This window comes from Dufourea novaeangliae, unplaced genomic scaffold (genome assembly GCF_001272555.1).
Source record: "Dufourea novaeangliae isolate 0120121106 unplaced genomic scaffold, ASM127255v1 scaffold8, whole genome shotgun sequence".
Lineage (NCBI taxonomy): Eukaryota > Metazoa > Arthropoda > Insecta > Hymenoptera > Halictidae > Dufourea > Dufourea novaeangliae.
In genome coordinates, this window is record NW_015373923.1 from 4,855,771 (window position 1) to 4,874,017 (window position 18,247).

The 18,247-nt window shown below is 37.1% G+C and overlaps 4 protein-coding genes across 4 annotated transcripts; 3 read left to right on the forward strand and 1 right to left on the reverse strand.

The window, feature by feature from the left end:
* Positions 1-469: 469 nt before the first annotated feature.
* LOC107194716 (inosine-5'-monophosphate dehydrogenase) lies at positions 470-2,833 on the forward strand. Its single transcript, XM_015584385.1, has 2 exons — positions 470-952; positions 1,409-2,833. Exons 1-2 carry the CDS (start codon positions 626-628, stop codon positions 2,651-2,653), a joined length of 1,572 nt encoding a protein of 523 aa, XP_015439871.1. The 5' UTR covers positions 470-625; the 3' UTR covers positions 2,654-2,833.
* A 1,007-nt stretch (positions 2,834-3,840) lies between these two features.
* Positions 3,841-4,841, forward strand: LOC107194937 (eukaryotic translation elongation factor 1 epsilon-1). The gene is made up of 4 exons (XM_015584649.1): positions 3,841-4,049; positions 4,142-4,345; positions 4,513-4,608; positions 4,710-4,841. Exons 1-4 carry the CDS (start codon positions 3,966-3,968, stop codon positions 4,839-4,841), a joined length of 516 nt encoding a protein of 171 aa, XP_015440135.1. The 5' UTR covers positions 3,841-3,965.
* A 335-nt stretch (positions 4,842-5,176) lies between these two features.
* Positions 5,177-15,052, forward strand: LOC107194649 (kinesin-like protein KIF21A). The gene is made up of 16 exons (XM_015584301.1): positions 5,177-5,490; positions 6,795-7,179; positions 7,270-7,716; positions 7,792-7,900; positions 7,990-8,193; positions 8,272-8,573; positions 8,818-9,061; positions 9,143-10,044; positions 10,109-10,467; positions 10,551-10,739; positions 10,823-10,945; positions 12,062-12,230; positions 12,295-12,400; positions 12,745-13,284; positions 13,610-13,880; positions 14,959-15,052. The coding sequence occupies exons 1-16, from the start codon at positions 5,456-5,458 to the stop codon at positions 15,035-15,037; spliced, it is 4,464 nt and encodes a 1,487-aa protein (XP_015439787.1). The 5' UTR covers positions 5,177-5,455; the 3' UTR covers positions 15,038-15,052.
* A 439-nt stretch (positions 15,053-15,491) lies between these two features.
* Positions 15,492-17,912, reverse strand: LOC107194826 (bifunctional arginine demethylase and lysyl-hydroxylase PSR). Its single transcript, XM_015584530.1, has 6 exons — positions 17,613-17,912; positions 16,908-17,113; positions 16,536-16,818; positions 16,067-16,422; positions 15,747-15,982; positions 15,492-15,648 (listed from the first exon to the last, which is right to left on the reverse strand). Exons 1-6 carry the CDS (start codon positions 17,683-17,685, stop codon positions 15,621-15,623), a joined length of 1,182 nt encoding a protein of 393 aa, XP_015440016.1. The 5' UTR covers positions 17,686-17,912; the 3' UTR covers positions 15,492-15,620.
* Positions 17,913-18,247: the final 335 nt, after the last annotated feature.

The following is an 18,247-nucleotide window of genomic DNA, read 5'->3' on the forward strand; positions in this document are numbered from 1 at the left end:
AATTAAAAATTTCTTTAAAGATTCCTTCATCTTTAACCGTTACTAAACCCATCGTTAGTACATTATACTTCGTTACTTTCATACAAAATGAAACGTCTATTTGTAAATGAAATATCCGTAATATTCGTCAGAAATCGTTCAGCGACAATTCTTCGATTTATTGCCAGGGGTCTATGAAACTAACAATCAATTCTTGCAAGCTATCGAAGTGATTCCATAATTAATTTCTCATTCATCTAAAATTAATATTCTCCGTTTTCCTACTTCGATCTTGATTCAAAGGATTCAATTTGAATCTTTTTAAAGTAGGTACTTACGAGAATCAACAGCGTGCTCGTAGCCATCTAGCGATCTATCGGCACGTTACAAGCGATTACGATGCCACCAATAGACAAGAAATAGAAACACAATTTGCCCGCAGACTACAAAGGCACTGTGCGCACGTTGATTTCGGTCATTTCGCCTGGTGATTTCAATCGGGTGTCTACGGAGGACCTGTCATTCGAATATTGGTCCCAAAACAACGTGAGCAACGAGTCGTCTTACGCTGGTCGCATTATCAGTTACAATTAAATCGGATAATCTTTCGGGAACGAACGCGATACTAATTAACAACAATTAAACGATGGCAGACTATGTGATCGGTAACACAAAACCGGCAGATGTACCACTACCAGATGACGGACTTTCAGCAGCGCAATTGTTTTCGAACGGCGACGGTCTTACGTACAATGACTTCATTATTTTACCGGGTTATATTGATTTCACCGCCGACGAAGTAGAATTAGTGTCGCCGTTGACTAACAGGATCACCCTCAAGGCACCGCTCGTCTCATCTCCCATGGACACTGTTACAGAATCCGACATGGCTATTGCGATGGCCCTTTGCGGAGGAATCGGCATAATACACCATAATTGTACACCCGAGTATCAGGCCAACGAAGTGCACAAGGTACACTAATTTCGATTCAAATTGTTACTGTTTCTTCGGTAACAGCTGCGCAATACTTATGCGTTTGCGACGGCTATGTGAAACACTTCCTATGTAATTTCGTATTCATATGCGAATACAGGTTTCATCCCATCACCTTGTTACTTTTCCGCACTTTTTTCAGTTGAATAATAAGTGCATTGTCGCGTAATGGTAATTTCATTCAAACGTATATAACAGACGACAAACAACTCGCTTGTTGGTAAACAAATTTTCAGTGCAGGAATCTTTTGTATGCAAGAAACTCCTGTTATGTTTATTGGATCGGTTATTTTAATCTTGTTTAGGTTCGCGCCGCGTTTCTACATATACATATCGCTAGTGGGTACATAAGAATAAAACGTGTGTATATTAAAGCCACTTTGGGATTAACTAACATGTACAGTTTGTAAAAGAAATACGTTCTTGTGATTTTAGGTGAAAAAGTATAAACACGGATTTATTAGAGACCCAGTTGTCCTGTCACCTAATCACACAGTCAGTGATATATTGAATGTTAAAGCTGAGCATGGCTTCTGTGGTGTTCCCATCACAGACACAGGAAAAGTTGGGGGTAAATTGTTGGGCATTGTTACGTCCAGAGACATTGACTTCTTAGAGAGTTCACCTAATCAACAGTTAACAAAATTGGACACAATTATGACGAAATTAGATGATCTGATTACAGCAACTGCTGGTGTGACATTACAGGAAGCGAATGTAATTCTTGAAAAGTCCAAAAAAGGCAAACTTCCGATTGTCAATGAAAAGGGTGAGCTAGTGTCTCTGATGGCTAGAACAGATCTGAAAAAAAATCGTAGCTATCCAAATGCCAGCAAAGATGAGAATAAACAGTTGTTAGTTGGTGCAGCTATTGGTACCCGTAATACAGATAAGCAGAGATTACAACAACTCGCTGTAGCAGGTGTTGATGTGATTGTCCTGGATTCCTCTCAGGGCAATTCTAAATATCAAATTGACATGATACAATATATCAAGTCAAAGTACCCAGAATTACAAGTAATTGCTGGAAATGTTGTGACAACTTTGCAAGCTAAGAACCTTATAGAGGCTGGTGCTGATGCTCTGCGTGTTGGAATGGGCTCTGGCTCTATCTGCATCACTCAAGAAGTCATGGCTGTTGGAAGACCTCAAGCAACTGCTGTGTACAAAGTCTCAGAATATGCTAGAAGATTTGGTATACCTGTCATAGCTGATGGTGGCATTCAGTCCATTGGCCACATTATTAAAGGTCTAAGTTTAGGGGCTAGTACAGTTATGATGGGGTCTTTATTGGCTGGTACTTCAGAGGCACCGGGTGAATACTTCTTTAGTGATGGTGTGCGTCTTAAGAAATACAGAGGAATGGGTTCTTTGGAAGCCATGAATAGGAAGGATGCACACGGCTCTGCAATGGACAGATACTTCCACAATGAAATGGACAAACTGAAAGTAGCTCAAGGTGTTAGTGGTTCGATAGTAGACAAAGGAACTATTTTAAAATTCTTGCCTTACTTGCAATGTGGCATTAAACATGGATGCCAAGACATTGGAGCTAGATCTGTTTCTGGTTTAAGATCTATGATGTATAGTGGAGAGTTGAAATTCGAAAGAAGAACACATTCTGCTCAACAAGAAGGCAATGTTCACAGTCTTTTTTCATACGAAAAGAGACTGTTTTAATTAGGTAAATATTAAATAAGCAGCTTGCAAAAGGTACCTGCATTTAATTGCATATGATTTGTCAATTTCAATGAATTGTGTACTGATTTGCATAATGATACACAATTGATTACTGAAATCATGTCACACAAGATCTTATTCAACAGACAAGTGAAGTTCGTTTCACGATTGTTATACACAATGAGCATAATATTTAACTTCAATTTTAATTCTATATACAAATTGTTTTATGTGTATTTACAATAGTTCATTTGGAATACAAATATGTATTTTATACATATGCACGTCTAAAGAAAATTATGTGTAAATTAGTTTACAGAAAGAACAATATCTTCAGAAATGTGAAATTCTGTGAAAAAGATTTGTTACCCATTCCTGTAATGTTTTAAATGATTGACACATGTATGTACATATGTTATTATGTTGTCTTCTAGGTAGATTAATCAGTTTACAAATTGCATGATATATAACCACGACTGATTCCTGAAAGAAATTCTAACTGTATCTAAAGTATTTTCTTCTTGCTGCATTCACTGTACCTGATTTACATTATAAAAATGTACAGCAACTAAGATCCCTTTAAAATTACATTATAGTTGGTATTGAAATCTCAATGAAAGTCTCTGAAAAGTATAGAATAACTACTTCTGAATATTCATAATGTGGCAAGAGAAAAATATCTAAATGACTAGCATGTAAACAAGAATAGCAACTAAATGCCAAATTTTGGGATCATTAGAAGATAGAAAGTTTATTAGCATAATTACCCGTCAGCTGATTATTCATTCCTACTTACTAAGTAATAGAAGAAACAAAAAAAAATCAAATCACTAGACTTCTATGTTAATTTACCATGTATTTTAATGTAATTTATCAAAATATATTTTTATGGCCCTGGTTTAATATGAGCTATTTTTTCAAAATAACAGACTTAGGTCCAAGTATTTAAACTAAGTCAATTAATTTTGTAATTTTGGATATATCGATTAACTAAAAGTCTAATGTGACATTCTATTATCTCCAACTGTCAAATTTTATACAGGTGTTGTTATAATAAATTGTATATTTGAAATAAACCCCTAAATAATGTTAAAAGTATCCGATTCGTGTTATTACTATAATTGCGTTTCTTATATTCCATATATAAAATTACCTTGACCAAGGCGATAAGACAATTACCCAAACTCTATTACGTAGCTATTAAAGTTACATATTTTGTTTCAAATATCGCGCTCTTTTCAAACATAACCTGACAGTTGTTCGTCGATCGATCGAAAAATACAGAAATTGAGTGTAAAAAATACTTGAAACAATGGTTTTGTGCAACGTCCAATGTTTAGAGAGGATTTCAAATTATTTGGATGTATCGCCGGTGCAATTGGAAATGCACGAAAATGTAAATAACAAGTTTCTACAAAAATAAATCATGTTCTAAATAGATTTGTGGTTGATACGTGTCATTGTTTTGTAAACCTTTATTTTTTATAGGTAATTGTTAGTACGGAACGAACGTCTAATAAAACGATTGAAGGATTTAGTACTATAATTCAATCATTAATCAAGAATTCTAGATGCCCTGACATACTTGGCAATAGTAATGAAATAGAAGCTTTGTCGCGTCAATGGCTCGAATACGCAGTTGTCTGTGTCAATTACGCTGATACTCCAGCTAACGCAAAGAGGATTCTGCAGGTAATGTTGATCTGTCATTTATGTGGATTCTAAATTTCATGGATTCCAATTCCTGTAAATTATTTCTTATAAATCTGTACTTACATAGACAGTTTAGTAATTATATTGAAGGGCAGTAATTGTATAAAGTATGTGACATAGTCATCAAGTATGTTCAATTTTTATAGGAATTAAATACCGCTTTGAGGGACAACACTTACTTAACTGGAACAAGGAAAACCATAGCTGACATAACATTGTATTATGCCTTACATTCAATAATGGTAATACAAATGGACACTGTATAATAAGTGGGACATAGGAATCCTTAGTAGACTGTACGGATCAATCTAATCTCTTTGACCCGTTTTCTTTTTTGTTGCAGCAAGAGTTAAGTCACCAGGAGAAGGCTCAGTATGTTCATGTATCAAGGTGGTTTGATAACATGCAACAAGAAAAAGAATTAAGACAGCAATTAGACTTAATTTCTTTCGATTTGTTACATTTATTCTTATGAATTTAATAAATACAAGATAATGATTTACTGATTGTTACATATCCTAATTAAAGTGACTTAAGAATATTTAAAGCTTTCTAGTGATTACCTTTATACATTCAGAGATCGCTCAGACAAAACAAAATTTCCATATTAAATAACACGTTATTCAATTAATATTAACTATCTTACCGACAATGGACAAGTAACGATAGTCGATAATCGTCAAGGACTGTGTTCCCGTAGTTTCTCGTAGCCGTCGACGGATGACGCTAGACGGCCGCTAATGCCATAAAGAACCAAAGATGTCCGTCACGTATGATTCCAGTCCAAGATCCGTGATCCGTGTAGTCCTTGGGCCGCCGCGACTAGGATAGCGATTTTCCTCCCGTTATGAGAAATGTTTGAGTGGATTCCACGGTCGCCTGTGCGCGCAGTTCACAACGAAAAATGCGGGATTTTCACGGACACCGCATACTGTAACGCTTGCGCATTCAGAAAACTCGCGTATCCGAGGAATTCTAACCGTCGCCTAACAGTTTCGGTCTAATCACGCCAGATTCTTCGTCATTTTCCCATCGAAGTTCCATCGCTGTCACACGTCTCGAAGAAATTGCACAATACACAACGTCGAGATGGCTGATGACACGAGTGTACGCGTCGCTGTACGGTAAGTTCGGTGAACAAGGGAAAATGTTCGATCGGACGTTTCGAAGAGAAGACGCTTTTCCTATCGAGCGGACTGACATTGTCGCAAACTAAGCGTCTCGCGGGATGACAGCTCACGACGCTGATAATAATCTGTTAATAATAATCTAGGAATTCCCGCGGAATATCGTTCGAATTCAAAGCGCAACAGCTCGTCTTTTATCCATCATTGTATTCTTCCAGCGTAACCAATGTGACTTACATCCGTCTCTAGTATGTTTGTCCCGGTGTATCTTATCTGAGTCCGTACTGTTATTTTCTTCTTTTTCGGATCGGTGCACCGTTGTCGCGAGTTCGATCATTTTTATTGCGAAATGTATTGGCTCGTGTCACACTTTCACGATTTTAGAAAATTCTACAATCTATTCGTGTTTCGCAACGGTACCGGGGTTCTTGTAACGGTCGTAATTGAATAATTACCCGACTGCACGATTTTTTATTTCTACTAAATGATTCGTCAGACCGATGACGTGAACTAGTAATTTGGATTATTGAAATTGTATTGCTATCTGTTAAGTTAACTGCCCTAATTTATGTTTTCCTTTTTAGTGTTAATGAATCTTCATTTAATTTTGAATTTTCATTCGTTTCCTATATCGATTAATTTTGTCATTATAATGTCATTATAATGTCATCGAAACTTTTTGCTACGCAATACCGCGTTGCAAACTCAAATCACATACATAATATCTCCTTTTAGAGAGCCAGGTGCGTAGGCTTCATTACCGGTTGTATAATGCACGCATATCTCGATTCCCGATGAATGAATTTTCCACCTCTCATTGTATTCCCTTCCTTTTTACGTAATCTCGTAAGTTCTGTTTGTTTGTATTTTTTTTTTATACTTGTGTTATGTTTTCGGTTGTATAGTGTCGCGTGTTCTCTCGTTCACACCTTTCAGTCATTCCCGCGGGGTTTCCGTGAATGACACTCGATCACAGCTGATGCGCAAGGTGTGGACTGTAATGATATTCCCCCACGGAACAATGATACATTACGCTCTCATATAGCCGCATCGATCAATCATACTTTGCTTGTAATAAATTCGAAATAGTCAAATCATGCCCACACCAGATCCAAAGATGAAATATTTAAGTTAAAAATAACAAATAATATTTCAAATATTTATTTGTTTATATTTTACAAATAATAATTTTCAGTGATTATTCTCAGAATTATTCCGTGACAAAAATATTTCCGATTTATTTATGTATTTGATATATTATTCTATTTTAATTGCATATATTTCTTTATTTTTAATTGCAGAATAAGGCCTCAAGTAGCACGTGAAGTGATTGACATGTGTAGAATATGTACTCAAGTACCTCTAGGAGAACCCCAGGTCTTTCTTGGACCAGACAAAGCCTTCACGTATGATTATGTTTTTGATACTGGCATCGGGCAGTGCACAATTTATGACACATGTGTTGCACGGCTAGTAGAAGGCGCTTTAGACGGTTACAATGCAACTGTCCTTGCTTATGGTCAGACTGGTTCTGGCAAAACTTATACTATGGGAACTGGTTTCGATGTGGAAGTTGAAGAAACCATTGTTGGTATCATTCCTAGAGCAATTACACATCTTTTTGATGGAATAGCAGAGAAACAAAAGCATGCCAAGGAACGTGCACAAATGCCTCCAGAATTTAAGGTTTGTAGTACCAGTACTTTCTGGAATATTATGCTTATCTTGTAAGCATTATAAGTATGTATTACTTAATTCGTGTGTATGTTGCTATAGGTTACTGCACAATTTTTGGAACTATACAATGAAGACTTGAAAGACCTACTGGAACCAGGTGGACCAAGAGGTGGTGCTCGCATTCATGAAGATACTTCGGGCAACATTCATTTAGCTGGTGTAGAACCACGAATTGTAACCAGTCCGGAACAAGCGTTAGAATATTTACGATTAGGAGCATTATCACGCACAACTGGATCTACTCAAATGAATACTCAATCGTCAAGATCACACGCAATATTTACATTGTATGTAAGACAACAGAGATGCATCAGAGTCGAAGATCCGGACGCCGATGTGGATACAAGCGGAACGGAACCAGCAAATGAATTTGAGACTCTGACTGCGAAATTCCACTTTGTAGATTTAGCTGGTTCAGAAAGGTTAAAGAGAACTGGTGCTACAGGGGATAGAGCAAAAGAAGGAATATCTATAAATTGTGGATTGGTAAGCTTACTGAAATATTTAAATTTTGAAGTAGTAATCTGAATTTAAAAAATTGTTTTTTCTTACGTATTATAGTTGGCCCTGGGTAATGTGATTTCAGCACTCGGCGACAAAACAAAGAAAGCTTTACATGTACCATACAGAGATTCAAAGTTGACTAGGCTACTTCAAGATTCCCTTGGAGGTAATCCCAGTATTTAATGTGATGTTAATATAAACGTTACAATGATTAATAATAGCATGTTAAAAAGAAATTATACCTAATATCTCTAGGAAACAGTCAGACTGTCATGATAGCGTGTGTATCTCCGAGCGACCGAGATTTTATGGAAACTCTGAGTACTTTAAAGTATGCAAACAGAGCAAGAAATATAAAGAACAAAGTTACAATTAATCAGGATAAGAGTTCAAGGACAATAGCTTCTTTGCGAAGAGAAATTCAACAACTTCAGTTAGAGTTAATGGAATATAGGCAAGGTATATATATAAGATACAAAGTTTGAAAAAATATTATTTGTTGACTGTCGAACTGTACTCTGTTACTCATTTTGTCAGGTAAAAGAGTTGTCGGTGAAGATGGTGTAAATGATGCTTGGCACGAAAATCAGATGTTGAATAGCGAATTACAAAGTCTACGTACGAGAGTTAAAGCTCTTTCAGAAACGGTCGAAGCGTTAACTGCAAAGAATGTTCTCCTGCTGGCAGAAAAGGCTGCTGGTCAGTGGGTATCGTCGACAGGTGGAAATGGCGATGTAACGAGTCTAGTACAGGGATATGTTCAAGAGATAGAAGAACTAAGGGCACGTCTTTTGGAAGCAGAAGCTATGTATCAACAGTTAAAAAAACGACAGATGCAGGTACATTAGAGTACACAAGGTGTCCCATAACTGGCGGTACAAGCGAGCAGGGGGTGAGTCTACGTGAAAAACTGAATCGAAAATGTAGAATAAAACATACAGATGAATCTTCACACTCGATTTCCTCGAAAACGAAGTCTCAAAACAATGTTATTCCATATTTTCGACTTATTTTTTCACGTAAAATCACCCCCCATCTATTGGAATCTATAGATGTCGAGAATAAAGAATAATTTCTTAATAGGTTAATGCAGCAAATCCGTACGGTGATTCTGGATACGTATGTCAGAGTGATTCTACGTCAGTATTAAGCGACGCCAAAAAAGAGTTGCAGAAGGAGATTCAAACGTTAACTGCATTAAAAGAGCAGCAAGTGTACAGCGGCAACGTCGGCAACAAGACAGGAGAGGATACAGAAGGTGATGATGCAGAGGTTTGCCAGGATACAGCAAGCGAAGATGACACGGATGACGATTCTGATAGGAAAGGTAAAAAATGTATTATCAAAGAAAGGAATAAATGATGTTCCGTACGAACGTATTCCGTAATATGTGTAAAATATTTTGCAGAAGAAGACGAAGAGGAGGCAGCTATGGGTCGTGAGTTAGAGGCTTTAACGTCAAATATAGACATGAAACAGCGATTAATCCAGGAGCTGGAGCTCTCTCAACGACGGCTACAAACTATGAAACAACACTACGAGGATAAGCTGACGCAGTTACAGGCACGTATTAAGGACACTCAAGAAGAACGGGACAAAGTGTTGCATTCGTTGCAACAACAGCCAACGCCGCCCACGGAGAAAGTGAAGAAATTGCGCGACGAATACGAGAAGAAACTGTCCGCTATGCAAAAAGAAGTGCGACTGTTGCAGTCCGCGAAAAAGGAACACGCGAGGTTGCTCAAGAGTCAGTCGCAGAACGAGAATAGATTGAAGGGGCTACGAAACGAACTGGCCGAGATGAAGAGAGCTAAAGTGAAGCTTTTGAATAAGATGCGCGAGGAGGCTCAAAGGCACAAAGAAAATGAATTAAGGCGGAACAGGGAGATAGCTCAGTTGCGCAAGGAGAGCAGGAAAAATGCGAACATGATTCGAACGCTGGAAGCTGACAAAAGAATGAGAGAAGTAGTGCTCAGGCGTAAACAAGAGGAGGTCACGGCGTTGAGAAAACGTGACAGAGGTCTTAGTCAGAAAGTAGCAGGCAGAGCACCGCCTAAGCTGACCAATCCGAAGGCTTTGAAGCATAGGTGGCAGACGTTCGAGAGGACTATCGCTAAACAGGCGTTGGCTAAACAAGCGGCTGCAGAAACGGAGAGAGAGATGGAAAGACTGCTTCAGGAACGCGAGGATCTGGGCAGAGAGCTTGAGAAGCTTCAAAAGCACAGGAACGACATAACAAGTAGAAGAGGAGACACGGCCGACGTTGATGAAGAAATCGACAATGTAAAAAGTAAAATTAGTTATTTGCAGGTAAATATTCTTTCTTATATCGAGTAGTATGTTTCTGTTGTGGTCTTCAAGCTGTTCTCTGCAGGATAGCATTTCCGAATGCCAACGCGATATGGTGGAAATGGGCGATGGTGAAACGGAGGGCGAGCCCGGCGTCGAAGGTCTTGTATCAACGGTTCACACGGTGGACGAAGCTCAGTATTTACTGCAAAGAATGCTGGCGTTCACCGTGGAACAGAGCTGCGTGGCCGCGCAGAAGCAGCTTGAAGTACGGGACATGGAATCCCGACTGAATCAAGTTGCGCAGGAAAGCGATGTGCAACATCAGTTATTGGAACATGTACTGAGAGACCGAGATCTTCTGTCCCTTACGAATAGTCATCATAATAATACTTTGAATTACAGTCACAGTCCTCCGAGTTCGAGAAGCTCGTCGCCCGATAAGTAAGTCATCTAACATTGCTTCGTTAATGTGTGTGTTGTAAATTGTACGTTGTTAATATTTTCATTTTAATTCGAAATATCAGTGAAACTTATAGTCAAGTTATAATGGGAGAGGATAGACAACGTAATAACAAAGTAAGACGAAGAACCACGCAAACTCAAGAGCTTCTTTATGGCGTTCAAGCCAGTCCAGATAATTTAAAAACGGAGGATCAAACTCAAAATTATAATCATCCACTTACAAGGGTGCCTAGTGCGCCAGGCAGTTTGAAGTAAGTATAAATTCTTACAAAGCTAAAAGTGAAAGACTGTATGCAAGAACTAATGTGATATAATTAATATTAATGTTTTCCAGAGGGTTGGTATTAACGAGAAGTCAACATAGTAACATAACTGGTGGATCCCCGACCTTGAGTCGACGTGATAGCACATCACCAAGGCCACTGCGACGACCATTACATCCTGGTGGAGGCTCCATGTGAGTGACAATCCTGCAGCACATCTTTATTTTTGTATTCTTTACATATCTTTGTTTTGACGCTCTGTTCTACGCACTATTGGCCAAATTCTTTTCTTGAAGAAAGATGTGTATCATTCGAAACAAGTGCATTAATCGGTGCCTTCAACAAAGAAAAAAAATTTATAATTTTATGCCTTGAAATGTATCCAAAGGAAGACAGTGCAATATGAGAGAAGATCTCCTTTACAAATATTACCACACAAAGAAAATACTATTGGAAAATGGGGACATATTAAAAAGAGTTAACATATTTCTTTATTAATCAAGAAGGTCTTTATAATTTACGTAGGAAAAGTTTCGATCGTTAGGGGCTGTTTAGATTACTAACTTAATGGAATTGTTAAATTAGGAAAAAAAATAGCATTTTTATAAAAACTTGTTTAATGTTCCAAGTGCATTTCAATTTTTTTTAATTTTTGGGCAATTTGCTAATTACGATAACGCTACTTCACAATTATTACCACAGGTGTTTCAAGAAGTTATTCTAACATAGTACAATCTAATGTATTATACTTATATATATATATTTCTATGCCTTTGCAATATAAATATGTGTAAATGTTATAGAGCTTCGCAAGAAGGCTGATAAAATTTGTATATATGTAAGCAGTTATTTTGTATACATGTCAGTTAATAAATAAACGCACAAATATTCAACGTGCACTGTCCTGTGGCAACACTTTCGAAAAGACCCTTCAGTGGATCATTGGTTTGTTTTTTTTTTTGTATTAAAATTATTATACTACCTCATTGTAATAAACTATAATATACGTTTCTTATAATTAACTGTATCCGAAACTATATGTTGATTACTAAATCGTTTAATTTCTAAGAATATCAATGTTCAGTACTTTTCCGTATTAATATATTCGACAATTTAAACTGTTACAAACATTAATCCACACTTATAATTGAACAATGTGATTACTAATTATACCAATTTGTAACTCTGTATCTAAGTGCACTTGCATGGTCCGAAATTGTTATCTCTCGAATCCAACATAACTTAGCCCGGATTAGAATTGACAAGAACCCGGCTAACTAACACGCTAACATAACAAACCCTCAAACCAGGGAACAGGTAGCACATACAGATGTGTCATCGCCTCCTGGATCACCAACCACGTACCGTCGGTTCAACAGTAGGGAAGAAAATGTTTTCTCCAGGCTAACCGCAAGTAGGCAACCAGCATCGACAGACCCACCACCTATGAAGGGGATCATTTCTCAATATCAGGGAAAGGTAAACGGTGACAGAAGCCTAGAAGATTCCTTGAACGATAATAATTCCCTTTAAAACATTTCAGACACCTCCACGAGCCGTGTTGCAATGTTCATACGTGGCAGAAGGACATAGTAAAGCCGTTTTAACTATATGCGCGACCGCAGATCTACTATTCAGTGGCTCAAAAGGTATAGTATGCAAGGCAATTAGTATTAATTCTAATAAAAGATTATTCTTCACTCTTGTACGGGCAACCAAAATATTCACGGTTATTGAGCACTCGGAACACCCCTATTCTACCAGATCAGATAAACATAGACAATTTTATTTTGATACTTTTTTGAAACTCTTAGTTTTCCCTTCCTATAATATACCAAGTGCTGTTTTAAACAAGACTAAAAAATTGTGAAAGGAAATTTAAAAATGGGTACTCGGGTATCCGGTTGCCTACACAAGAATTAAGATAATTCTAATTGAATAAAAAGCAGACATTTCTAAACTTCAAGTTGTCTATCGAATACAATGCTTCCAGATCGAACGGTTAAAGTATGGGATTTAAGATCTGGAATTGAAAATCTGACCTTAACCGGTCATCCGAACAACGTTGTCGCAGTGAAGTACTCGCCAGTAAATAATCTGTTATTTAGCGTGTCTGCGGCTGTTGTAAAAGTCTGGGACTTAAGAGCAGGGAACAGTTGTGTGAAAACATTATTCTCATCTGGCCAGGCCCAAAGCGGTCAGATCGCGCTATCAACTCAGGTTCCTATGGGTGAAACAACTATCAACGATTTGGTGCTCAGTCTGGATGAACAGGAATTATTCGCTGCGGCCAGCGATAAAGTTAGAGTGTGGGATCTGAGGAAGTTAACGCATATTGGAAAATTAAGTACACCACATACGGCGGCAGTAATGTGTCTGGCTGTTGCGGATGATGGTAGAGTGATAGCTGGTAGTAAAGATCATCTGATATCCCTCGTTGAACCAAACACATCTGGACAATCGGTATGCCTGGCGCCACCACATTACGACGGTGTTCAGTGTTTAACCACCTGCGATTCAACACTATTTTCTGGTATCTTTCGCACACAGATTTGACTTTTAATTATATTAACTCTTTTACTCCCGACATAAAACATCCGTGTATTGTTAGAAATACCACGGGAGAAACAAATCGGCTCATGGGATTTTTTTTTTATATTAGACGGGGAAAATGCATTATCTACCATCAGAAGGCTCATGCCTTACAGTGTGAGGGATTTCTGATCTCGTGCAGTATAGCCGCTAAAAACCCTCCTCCATGTCAACTCCCAGCCCGATACCGGTTCATGGGATTAAAAGGGTTAAATGTAATGTTATTGAGAGAACAACTGTACAAGTGATGTATTTTTATGTTTCAGGCTCGAGAGACATGTGCATTAAACGATGGGATCTAGACAAGATGGAGCTAGTCCAGTCACTGAATAATGCACACAAAGATTGGATTTTAGGACTGTGTATGGTGAACAACGGATCTATTATGGTGTCGGGTTGTCGAGGAGGAGTTTTGAAAGCGTGGTCTGTACCAAAGGAACATGGCGGGGAATGTGCTCCAATTGGGGAAGTTCGGGCACATGGTTCTGCTATCAATGCTGTGATAACTAATCAACAGCATATTTTTACTGCGAGCAAGTACGTACATTTTCGTTACGTTATTATTTCCATTGAACTGATCCAAAGCATACTCACAGAGTTTAATTACAACGAAGTATTCGAATACTTTGTATTGAAGTGTGTGCTTGGGTTCAGGGACTGTAACTACTTACCTGGATGGAATAACATCTTGAATGTTGATTGCAGCTCTGGAGAGGTGAAGCTGTGGCGTATTCCCGATTCCTCATTGTCCATGTCTCTTTCCACAGTTTCCCTATAACTTATTTTTCTATATTGTTGCATAGTATTGTTTTGCATTTATAGGTTGTTACTGTGGTAATGCGCATGCTTGTCTAAACACACTTTGTCCTTTCTTAGAAAGTGTGTGGACTTGTCCGTCGTCAAGAAAACTTAATTATTCAACCGATGAATATTGAACACGCTAGTCAACATTATTTCTGCTATTTGTTATTCCGCTTCACTATCTAAATAACTTCTGCATATTCGATACATTCTTTTTTTTTTTAAATTTATTTCCATACTTATCTATTCTTGATTGATAGCTTACTTTCGGAATTACCCTTTGGCATAATGAGAAGACAATATCGGCCATTATTTAAATCATGCTTTAAATGTTACAAAACATGCATTTAGTAACCTTATTAAACTTCAAGAATAGTCGGAAATGTAACTTAAATATTTATATTAATAATTTACATCTTTTGTTGTCGCTTTTGTTTACCATTAACCATACTAAATTGGTATGTCTTACTAAGAACCAGCATCAGCTTAAAACTTCTATATTAACGTATTCGATCCCATTTAAATCACTTTCATTTCTGTCAAAGTTGTGTGTCAAGTATATGAAATACTGCTTTTTAAAACCTAAACTTGTCGATTTGTAGGATATTAATAGTGTGATTGCAGTTACGAGTGTATTGTATGTAAAAAGAGACTTATGTGTAATCGAATGAACTAGTAGGGGTAATATCTTCGCGATAACCATAAACTTCTAAGTCTATTGAACATAAGTTTAATTTAATTTTTTCATTACTTTGCTTCTATGTTGTTTACACTCCAATTTGGTGCTTTGCATGGTCACCGTGTCAACATGAAGTGACGGAACGGTGAGGCTGTGGAGCTACTATAAAAGAGACGCAAGAACTTTCCAGAGAAGCAACTCACTGAAAAGTTAATACATGTATCTAATGAAATATTGTATTTATTTCGTAACTATAATTTTCCTATTTATTTATTAATTTGTATTAATTTATGTCAAAATAGTAGATCAATAACTAGAACGCAAAAGTGATAATGCACCTGACTTATTGCTTGCTGGGCTATATTAGCCTTGGCATTTTTATGTTCCTGAACGTGAATGGGATTGTATTCTTGTATTTTAAAACGTTTCATAATTTATGTTTCGCGCGTCCACTGCGTTCTCACACATAAGCATCGGATAAGAATAGAATTTATAAGCCATGACTTTTAAACAATGAACGAGAAATCTTTTCTATATTACATGGTAATATTACGAGTCCAAAGATATAACGTTTAATAATAAAAGTTTAAGCAAAGATTAAGTGCATTATCGTGAGACGCCTAAATGTAGGATTTAAAACGAATTTACTTAATAAGAATAACTTTGGTATTATCTAGCATTTATTTTATTATGAACATGAAGGTGGTAATAATTATATTTACTCTTAGTACAAACAATAATTGTTGGTTAATACTGTACAGTCTGAGGTCTCTGTAGGTCCCAAATGCTTGATATTGTCAGGGTTGGCTGTTATTTAGTTTTCGTCTGAAAAAAAAATTTTAAAACAGTATTATGTCTAATTATGTTTATAATTACAAAAGAATAAATGGACTAGTAACAATATTAAGAATAGTATTATATACCTCTTCTTCTTTTTATGTGCCGTCAATGACTCTTGACCGCTGTCATCCGCGCTCTCATCTTCCGATTGACTACTGGTACTACTGCTCGAAGAGCTACTCGAGGAACCGCTCGAGGAATCACTGGCAACGCCTGTGTGTTCTTTTACGTCTATAGTTTCTGTTAGGACTGCCAATTCTGGTTCTTTATCCCTGAGTACTTTTACCCATTTTCGTGATAATTTTGGTCTTCCGCGTACCTACATGACGTACTTATTAAAATTTCGTTTTTAAAATTCAAAAATATATTTTATTCGACTCTTTGTTTATTTGTTGACAATTACCGTCTTATGCCAAACTACCGGAAAATTGGTACGAGAACAAAAGTTTTGCGTAACCGCAATAGTGTCATCGAGATTTAGAACAACATGCCACCAGCCACCAGGTACAAAAACAGTCTCTCCAGGATTCTGTAGAATCTCTATTGGCAAACAATCCTGTGGCCAAGTGGATAACTTTGTGCGAGGATAGATAATGGAAAACCACGTGATAGCTTCGTCTCTTTGTTTACCACCCTCGGCTGCTGACACCTTAAGAAGTTCTCTAGGAGTGTGAGTAGGAAAGAGACACCACCGTTTATGTCCTGAGATCAGTGCATTCCAGGCACTTGTCCCTAATGGATCTATGTGGATACCTGTACCTATAACCATATTTACTTGTATTTTAATGCAATTATTCAAAAGCATCAATAGCACTTATTGAAGTGTTTGGCTGAAATATCTGTCACTATGTAAATGTAATTACTACACTCACCAGACCTGGCAGGTCCCATAACGAACCAGCGATATGGCGGTCTCCTATGTTCACCAGCAAATTGGAAAAGATCATCACGGAAATATTTAGGAATAACATAATCTTCTAACAATTTCTTTCGCCTAGGGTGTTCACCAAAGGAACTATCAAAGATGTACAAAGGTGAATCATCTTCATTGTTAAGCATATAACGTACATAGTACTTCATCTTCATTTTAACACTATACCCCTCATTGTCTTCTCCACATTTAAACTTTTGATTCCTGTACTTCTTTATTAACCTCTGCAATTCATTAGACATTTATTGTACACAGATGTCTATAATGTATCTTGCATTTCAATAATATGAACTGAGCATTACTACTTATGAACCTCTATAGTCCACTTGTGTTGAGCTTTCCAGCCATTTTGAACACCTTGTATTATCACAGGCTTGTAGGGTTTCTCGTATTTCTCTATAAATTCTTCCGGAGACACTTTAGATTCCTCAATGCGATCCACATTGTCATTAACATTCCAAAAAGATTCAAATTTTTTATTGTAGCCATGTTGAATCCAAGCCGCTTTATCTCCGAGTTCTATAAGAATGGATGAACTTTGAAAATAAATCGATCACCTCATGAAATTCAGACAGAGATACTTATAAGAACACAAATATAAAAGCTATATAACATAAACATTAAAGGTTTCATTAGCATAACAAATTTTTTTTACTTATTACTGACATATGATAGAGAACGTTCGATCGTTATACAAAGATTGAAACGGTGAACTATTTACTTGTAAGCACGTCATGTTACATTGTTACACATATTGTTATCGTAATACTTTCAGTAAATTTGGAGTTACATCATCCAAGGTCGGCAAAGACAGTTCGGTCTTGTATCGCATTTTCCAAATTCAGTTTGTAACCACGAGCGTGTCACGAGAAGAGAAACGGTGTCTCAATTACTTCTAGTGATACTATCAATACAAAATAAAACGTGAAGTTACAGATTTTTTTTCGGTAAAATTCATCTTACGCCCATTATCACGTCAAACGTATAGGTTAGAAGATTAAGGTTATGACGTGTTTACCTGGTCTCGCTTTCCGTTTAACCTCTTTAATTCGTTTTTTCGCACGATGATCTAACTTTAGTTCGTCGGTCATGGCTACTTGTTTGTTCTGTTACCTAATTAACCTAATTTCGATGTATTTACAATTTACAAACGAGAAATATGCGCAACACGTCATTCAACGGTAACAGTACTTTTTTTTAGTTCGCATAAATCCCGTTTGGTGTATCAAAACATTGGCCAAGAACTTCATGTGTTAGTACAACATCCATCAGACTCTGTCTCTGTTGAATACCATATTGCACAGACACGTAGATCCCCTTATTTTGATTTCCTCTTACGAAATCTCATTGATTGCACTTCCGGTGTGGCCATGTACTTTTCCTCGTGATTATAGTAAACACAGCGGTCTTAGGTGGCTACGTAAAGTTCTATGTATCATCTGCAGAGGCGCTGACTATTGTACGCGACTGCCTACGTGACAAATACCATGTTCTGCCCGTAGGTCATCCTGTAGATCTAATTACGATTCTATATAGAAATATGGATATCGGAATATTCGTTTTCACATTAATATGTGTTTATATACAACGCACTAGTATACTTGAAGCAAATGGAATGTAAAGAATGAAATAAATGAATAGTGAACAGTCTAC